General features: G+C 46.3%; 1 protein-coding gene across 4 annotated transcripts in view; it reads right to left on the reverse strand.

The window, feature by feature from the left end:
- The window catches only part of eps8l3b (EPS8-like 3b), a 77,403-nt gene that overhangs the window by 19,331 nt on the left and 49,227 nt on the right, over positions 1-8,845 (reverse strand). For all 4 annotated transcript variants that reach the window (XM_038820968.1, XM_038820966.1, XM_038820969.1 and 1 more), the window contains exons 13-14: positions 7,057-7,205; positions 4,537-4,678 (exon numbers count right to left, since the gene is read on the reverse strand). In XM_038820968.1, coding sequence (XP_038676896.1) covers positions 4,537-4,678; positions 7,057-7,205 — 291 coding nt within the window. The remainder of the gene's footprint in view (positions 1-4,536; positions 4,679-7,056; positions 7,206-8,845) is intronic.

Below are 8,845 nucleotides of genomic sequence, written 5' to 3' on the forward strand. Positions count from 1 at the left end.
TCACAATACTCCAGGTGTGGCCTCACCAATGCCCTATACAATTGCAGTAAAACATCTCTATTCCTAGACTCAAATCCTCTCGCTATGAAGGCCAACATACCATTTACCTTCTTTACTGCCTGCTGTACCTGCACGCTTACTTTCAGCAACTGATGCACAAGGACACCAAGGTCTCGCTGAGTATCCACCTCTCAATTCACACCCATTCAATAATAATCTGCCTTCCTATTTTTGCTACCGAAGCGGATAACCTCACATTTATCTACATTATACTGCACTGCCATGCATGTGCCCACTCACTCAGCCTGTCCAAATCCCACTGAAGCATCTCTACATCCTCCTCACTGCTCACCCTCCCACCCAACTTTGTATCCTCTGCAAATTTGGAGACAATACATTTAGTTCCCTCGCCCAAAGCATTAATATATAATGTGAACAGTCAGGATCATAGCACAGATCCCTACAGTACCCTACTAGTCACTGCCTGCAAATCAACTTTTTGCTTCCTGTTTGCTTTCTATCCATCTCAAGACACTGTCCGTATTCCCATGCGCTTTAACTGTACACAGTAATCTGCTATGTGAGACCTTGTCCAAAGCCTTCTGAAAGTCTAAATAAACCACATCCACTGGTTCTCCCTGGTCAATTCTACTAGTTATATCTTCAAAGAATTCTAGTAGATTTGTCAAGCATGATTTCCCTTTTGTAAATCCATGCTGATTTTGACTGATTATCCACTACTTTCCAAATGCTGTGCTATGAAATCCTTGATAATGGATACTAGCAACTTCCCTACTACCGACATTAGGGGCAGCACGGTAGCATTGTGGATAGCACAATTGCTTCACAGCTCCAGGGTCCCAGGTTCGATTCCGGCTTGTGTCACTCTCTGTGCGGAGTCTGCACATCCTCCCCGTGTGCGTGGGTTTCCTCCGGGTGCTCCGGTTTCCCCCCACAGTCCAAAGATGTGCAGGTTAGGTGGATTGGCCATGATAAATTGCCCTTAGTGTCCAAAATTGCACTTAGTGTTGGGTGGGGTTACTGGGTTATGGAGATAGGGTGGAGGTGTTGAGCTTGGGTAGGATGCTCTTTCCAAGAGCCGGTGCAGACTCGATGGGCCGAATGGCCTCTTTCTGCACTGTAAATTCTATGATAATTAAGCTCACTGGTCTATAGTTTCCGTTTCCTCTCTACCTCCCTTTTTTGAATAGTGGGGTTAGATTTGCTACCTGACAATCTGTAGGAACTATTCCAGCGTCCAAAGAATTTTGGGAAATGGCCACCATTGGATCTACTATTTCTAGGGCCACTTCCTGAAGTACTCTGGGATGGAGATTATCAGGCCCGGAAGATTTGTCCGCCTTCAATCCCATTAACATCCCCATTTGTTTACTAATACTAATTTCCTTCGGCTCCTCAGTAAAACCTGTGTTTCTCAGAACTTCCGGTACATTATTCATGTCTTCCTTTGTGAAGACAGAAACAAAGTACAAATTTAGTTCGTCAGCCATTTCTTTGCTCCCTGTTATTAATTTCCCCGCTTCTTACTGTAAGGTGCCTACATTAGTTTTTGTCAATCTTTTTCTCTTTAACATTAGAAAATTTTACAGTCAGTTTTTATGTTTCCCACTACCTTACTTGCATATTGTATTTTCCCTTCTTAATCAATCCCTTGGTCTACCTTTGCTGAATTTTAAACTGTTCCCAATCCTCAAGTCTATTGCTTGTTTTTGCTAAGTTGTATGCCTCTTCTTTGAATCTGATACTATCTCTAATTTCCTTTGTAAGCCATGGTTTGGCCACAGCTCCCTTTCTACTCTTGCGCCAAATAGGGATAAGTAACTTTTGGGAGTTGAAACTGGAAATTTAAAAGTAGCTGTTTGACATGTGCTACTCCAGCATTGGCTTCGTGGACATCTTGCTGTGCGGTTGACCACGTCAATGCATTCAATGAAATGAAGTTTCTGTAGAGTCAATGCATATAAAACTTACACAGGAAGAGCTAAATCATTTCAAGTCTATACACCCATTTAACAACATACTCCGGTTCAATATTACCCGTCAATCTCATTGGCATCCATGGGGCTGTTTAGCTCACTGGGCTAAATCGCTGGCTTTGAAGGCAGACTAAGGCAAGCTAGCAGCACAGTTCGATTCCCGTAACAGCCTCCCGAACAGGCGCTGGAATGTGGCGACTAGGGACTTTTCACAGTAACTTCATTTGAAGCCTACTCGTGACAATAAGCGATTTTCATTTTCATTTCATCATAAATAAACTATTATACATCTGAAGTCTCCTTCCTTCAGGTTTTAATTCTTGGGGGAAATTTTTCTTAAAATCTAAAATAAAAATTTATTTTTTGCTTTGTCTCTTTTTTCTTTCTCCTTCTGAATTCAATTTTTCTTTCTCTCTCTGTGGGCCGGATTTTCCTGAACCCTCACGGCATGTTTTCCGACGGCGGAGGAAGCGGCGCGCTATTGGCAGCCGGCGGTATCTTCCAGTCCTGCCGATATGGGCAGGACAGTAGCATAGTGGTTAGCACAGTTGCTTCACAGCGCCAGGGTCCCAGGTTCGATTCCCGGCTTGGGGTCACTGTCTGTGCGGAGTCTGCACGTTCTCCCCCGTGTGTGCGTGGGTTTCCTCCGGGACGAAAAACGCCGCCCTTTACTTTTCCGCACCTGACTTATTGTTGAATTTCCTGCTCTAATTTCTTCTAAATTCCTTCTCAATCCCTGAACTGTTCGTGTCTCAATCGTTTAGACTAATTATTTAAGGAGATACCGAATAGTTTGCACTCAGTTGGGAGATGCCTGGTTTCCCTTACTGTGCCAATGTCAGCCCATGTAAAAAAAAGTCTATTGCCCTAACGCAATGAGGATCGGACACATATCTTTTTAGCCATGTTGGCTAAGGGATAAATATTGTCCACCATACTAAGGGGTGCTTCCCTGCTCTTTAAAATAGTGCCATGGAATTTTTTCCATGCACCCAAGGCGGCAGACTGAGCCTTGGTGTAATATCTCACCGAAAGGCGGCACCTCTGACAGTACGTCACTCTGTCAGTACGTCACACTGTCAGTACGGCACTCTGTCAGTACGTCACACTGTCAGTACGGCACTCTGTCAGTACGGCACTCTGTCAGTACGGCACTCTGTCAGTACGGCACTCTGTCAGTACGGCACTCTGTCAGTACGGCACTCTGTCAGTACGGCACTCTGTCAGTACGGCACTCTGTCAGTACGTCACTCTGTCAGTACATCACTCTGTCAGTATGGCACTCTGTCAGTACGTCACTCTGTCAGTACGTCACTCTGTCAATATGGCACTCTGTCAGTACGTCACTCTGTCAGTACGTCACTCTGTCAGTACGTCACTCTGTCAATACGTCACTCTGTCAGTACGGCACTCTGTCAGTACGGCACTCTGTCAGTACGTCACTCTGTCAGTACGTCACTCTGTCAATATGGCACTCTGTCAGTACGTCACTCTGTCAGTACGTCACTCTGTCAGTACGTCACTCTGTCAATATGGCACTCTGTCAGTACGTCACTCTGTCAGTACGTCACTCTGTCAGTACGTCACTCTGTCAATACGTCACTCTGTCAGTACGGCACTCTGTCAGTACGGCACTCTGTCAGTACGGCACTCTGTCAGTACGGCACTCTGTCAGTACGTCACTCTGTCAATATGGCACTCTGTCAGTACGTCACTCTGTCAGTACGTCACTCTGTCAGTACGTCACTCTGTCAATATGGCACTCTGTCAGTACGTCACTCTGTCAGTACGTCACTCTGTCAGTACGTCACTCTGTCAGTACGTCACTCTGTCAGTACGTCACTCTGTCAGTACGTCACTCTGTCAATATGGCACTCTGTCAGTACTTCACTGGGTGTGTTAGTCTAAATTTTGTGCTCAAACCTCTGAAGTGGAACTTGAACCACTGACCTTCTGGCTGAAATGAGATTCTACCCATATAGGCATAGTGGTTAGCACTGCTGCATCACAGCGCCAGGGACCCAAGTTCGATCCTGGCCTTGGGTGACTATCTGTGTGGATTTCATACCCTCCCCCCCCCCACCCCCCTGCCCCCGTGCCTGCGTGGGTTTTCTCCGGGTGCAAAGATGTGCAGGTTAGGTGGATTGGCCACGCTACATTTCCCCTTAGTGTCCAATGATGTGCAGGTTAACTGGATTAGCCACGCTACATTTCCTCTTAGTGTCCAATGATGTGCAGGTTAACTGGATTAGCCATGATCAATGCGCGGGGTTACAGGCAAAGGGTGGGGTGTGGGCCTAGGTAGGGTGCTCTTTCAATGGATCGGTGCTGACTTGATGGGCCAAATGGACTATTTCTGCCCTGTAGAGATTTTGTTTCTATGATTCTATGAGAGACACAAACTCACAATCAACCATGCCATGATTTCTTAACTCGTGCTTGTTTGGAGGACCCAGGGTGTTGACAGGGTTCTTTACCCTACAGCAAGACATTTAGTAAAAGCATTGGAGTATTTAAGCTCTTTCTCTCCAGTTGGTACCTGCTCTTTCGGCCTGGCGTTCTCATGGCTAAGGTGATGACTGGGCATTGGAGATCTCCCCAACTGCAGGTTAGGTGGTTCCCAACCACTGGAGAATGTAGGAACATAATTCTGAAAACTCGCACCATTCGGCCAATCTGATCTGCATTTGAAAACAGCAATAAAATAGTAAACAAAACAGAAAAAGTCTGGGGGGAAAACTCAACCTCTCAAACAACATCTCTGGGGAGAGAGAAATAGAGTGAATGTTTCAGGTCAATGACTTTTCATCACCATGTTATGGGCCAGGGTTTAGAGAACCCCAAAGTGTATCATGGAGTTCACCTGACCCACAACTTTTACTAGATTGTGGTATGGGGGAGCACACGGCCCACTCTCCAGGTGTCGTACAGCAGAAATGGAAAAGTATTTTGTAAAAGCAAAACAATGTTTATTCTGTGAACTCAAGTTAACCTTTTTAAAGCATACATGAAAATGAAATGAAAATGAAAATCGCTTATTGTCACGAGTAGGCTTCAATGAAGTTACTGTGAAAAGCCCCTAGTCGCCACATTCCGGCGCCTGTTCGGGGAGGCTGGTACGGGAATTGAACCGTGCTGCTGACCTGCCTTGGTCTGCTTTAAAAGCCAGCAATTTAGCCCTGTGAGCATCTTAGCAACCATTAATTCAAATACAACCCCCAAAGAATACAACACTAAGTAAACCTTTAAGCTTTCCTTTTTAACATCCATACGACTTAAAAACAAAAACCTTTATCAGAAGCACATCAGGTCACTACTGAAAACATTTATAATTCTGAATTCACCAAATGATCAAGAGATAGTCTTTTGATGGCAGAGCGAACAGCGGTACACCTGCTTGGTCTGGCTTCAGCTCTAACACTGAAAACGAAACAAAAACACACCCTGCAGCCGGCTCAAAAACACAAAATATAAAGCTGACAGACAGCCCAGCTCCACCCACTCTCTGACATCACTGCAGGGGCTGGTTTAGCACACTGGGCTAAATCGCTGGCTTTTAAAGCAAACCAAGGCAGGCCAGCAGCACAGTTCAATTCCCGTATCAGTCTCCCCAAACAGGCGCCGGAATGTGGCAACTAAGGGCTTTCACAGTAACTTAATTGAAGCCTACTCGTGACAATAAGCGATTTTCATTTTCATTTCAGTAGTAAACATCCATTTCTTAAAGGTGCTCTCACTACAGATATTTATATACACACCCATTTATAAACACCCATTTTTTGAGGTAATCTCACATGACAGTTAGCAAGCCATCGGGATGAGGTTGCTTAATAGAGTGCTGATCAAGGCTTTGTTGTAAAATCAATCCTCTCCAGTAAACGCCGGCGGCCACAACTCCCAAGTTGTGGCAAGTCAATTTGGAGCAGTCAGATACTTGAGAATTTAAAAATTATTTCTTCTTTCATGGGCTGTGGGTATCGATTTGGCCAGCATTTGCTGCTCAGGTAGCACAGTTGTTAGCACTGTTGCTTCACAGTGTCCGGGACCCAGGTTCAATTCCCGGCTGGGTCACTGTCTGTGCGGAGTCTCCACGTTCTCCCCGTGTCTGCATGGGTTTCCTCCCACAAGTTCCGAAAGATGTGGGCCGGGATTCTCCGCCGGGGTGATTCTCCGTTATGCCGGCTCCCGGGGCTGCCCCACAAGAGGAAACCCCATTGACCGGCTGGCGTAACGGAGAATCCCACCGGCCGGTTGGGGCAGGAATGTGGCGCGGTGGGGCGGAGGAGCCAAGTTAGGTAATGTGGACGTTCTGAACAGGCGGCGGAAAGTGGCGACGAGGGTATTTTCACAGTAACTTCATTGCAGTGTTAATGTAAGCCTACTTGTGACAATAAAGATTATTATTATAATTGCCCTTTCAAGCAACAGAGTGATATAGCACTTGGGGCGAATGGGATCAAATGATGTGCGGGGAAGGCAGGATCAGGCTATTGAGTTGGATGATCCACCATGATCATAATGAATGGCGGAGCAGACTCGTAGGGCTGAATTGCCTCCTCCTGCCCCTATTTTCCCCATTCCTATGTTGAACTGAGTGCCTCGCTCGGCCATTTCAGAGGGCAGTTAAGAGTCAACCACACTACTGTGGGTCTGGAGTCACATGTCGGCCAGAACGGGTAAGGACGGCAGATTTTCTTCTCTAAAGGGCATGGGTGAAACCAGATGGTTTTTCAGGACAATCGATGATAGTTGCCATAGTCACCGTTGCTGAGACTAACTTTGTATTCCAGATCTATTAATTCAATTGAAATTCCGCCAGCTGCCATGATGGGATTTGAATTAATGCCGCCAGAGCATTACATCTGGGTCTCTGGATTATTACTGGAATGGCCTTATCGCTATGCCAGTGTAGCAAATCTCACACACAATATGATGGGAAATTGTGCCCTTCGCTCCGCAGTTGCACTATTCAACATTCACTCAGTCTCACAGTAAGATTACCGGTGAATGATTAATAATTACAGGCATTGCACATCTGGATGTTGTTTGTTTCACCAACCTTGGCGTTTTCCAAGCATCCCCGAGAGACCTCCAGGTATCCCGCTCTTTCTTGCTGACGTTTGAGCTGAGGAGCTGTATGGCACTGGGGACCAGGAAAGGGCTGATCACATTCTCTGCGAGATCTGGCCTCGGGATGTGCTTCAGGATCTGAGGAGAAAGATGCATTTTTCAATAAGAGAAGCAAATAGACCTTCGGCACGCAATGCGCGAGATTTTACGGCTGTTCCCACCAGCGGAATCTTCTGGTCCTGCCGATGGCATGTCCCGCAGTCATGCTCACCCCCCCCCCCCCCCAGCCACGTCTCCCCCCAGCGGCAAAGGGTGCAAACAATAGGGAACCTTGATGTGAATGGCAGTGCCGGAAGATCCAGCTGCTGGCCAATGGCGATCTGCCTCTGCCTCTACTGCCGCAGAACACGCCGCAGGGGGGGGGGGGGGGCGCCCAAAAACATTTTACCAAGAGGATTTTGGATTGGGTACTGCAGTGCTGCGTTCTGATGGCTGCAGCAGGCAAAGAGAGTCATTGACAAGAGATTGTCAATTTACAATAATCCCGAAGAGATTGAGGAAGGTTTGGTTGGTACAGTAATTTACCACAAAGAGCAGTTGAGGCAGGGACTATTAAGTCTTCGGGAGAGTTGGGTAAATATTGAAGCACAGGAAGCGAAAGGACGATGGTGGAAGAGTGGGATTGTGAGAATTATTTGCATTGCTCTGGCAAAGTGCCAGCGCCGTTACAATGGGCCAAATAGCTTTGTTTTGAATGAAAACATTCCATGGATCGATGAATAACAGCTGTGGCATTGCCTCCCTTTTACTTGCACACTTCAGTCATTTGGAAAACAAGTAGCACTACATTAATCTATTTCAAACATCCCTGACATTTATGATAGGACAGAACTGTAGAGCGGTACCCAAAACCTAGTCATAAAAGTGGTGGGCTCTCGTGGTTGGTCTTAATGCAGAAGGTTAAGAAAGACTTAAATTTATATAGTGCCTTTTATGACCCCAGAATTGCGCAAAGCATTTCCTAGACAATCAAATACTTTTTAAGTGTTTTTCTTGGAAATCCAGCAACCAATTTACATATAGCCAAGGTATGAGGAACAGAAGAAACATCTTATTGATGCTGGCTGAATATTGACCAGGATGCTAGGGATATCTTCCCTGCTGTTATTTGAATTAGTACAAACTCAATCTCAGTTCCCTCGGGTAATAACGCGGTTACCACCATTTTGGTTCTGGACACAAGTGACAGCCATCCGAGAGATAACAAGGCTTTGCTTTAACTCTTATCTGAAGGGTATACTCCCTCAGTGCAGCACTGAAGTGATAGCCTGGATTACGTGCTGGAATATCTGGAGCGTGCATTGAGCCCACAGCCCTCCGATTCAGAAGCAAAACGTGCTGCCCACTGAGCCACAATATAAACAGCTGAAGACATGTCGACCAACCATGGGGCTAGGATGAATGGACGAAGAAAGGTTTGTAGTCAGTAAAAGTCAGTCCTCAAATCAGGGATCATTACTGGGAGTTACATGGCGTAGTTGACCATTATTAAAAGAGGGAGCCTTACATCCAAACTGGGCAGCATGGTAGCATTGTGGATAGCACAATTGCTTCACAGCTCCAGGGTCCCAGGTTTGATTCCAGCTTGGGTCACTATCTGTGCCGAGTCTGCACATCCTCCCTGTGTGTGTGGGTTTCCTCCGGGTGCTCCGGTTTCCTCCCACAGTCCAAGGATGTGCAGGTTAGGTAGATTGGCCATGATAAATTGCCCTTAGTGT

Source organism: Scyliorhinus canicula, chromosome 15, assembly GCF_902713615.1.
Source record: "Scyliorhinus canicula chromosome 15, sScyCan1.1, whole genome shotgun sequence".
Taxonomy (NCBI): domain Eukaryota; kingdom Metazoa; phylum Chordata; class Chondrichthyes; order Carcharhiniformes; family Scyliorhinidae; genus Scyliorhinus; species Scyliorhinus canicula.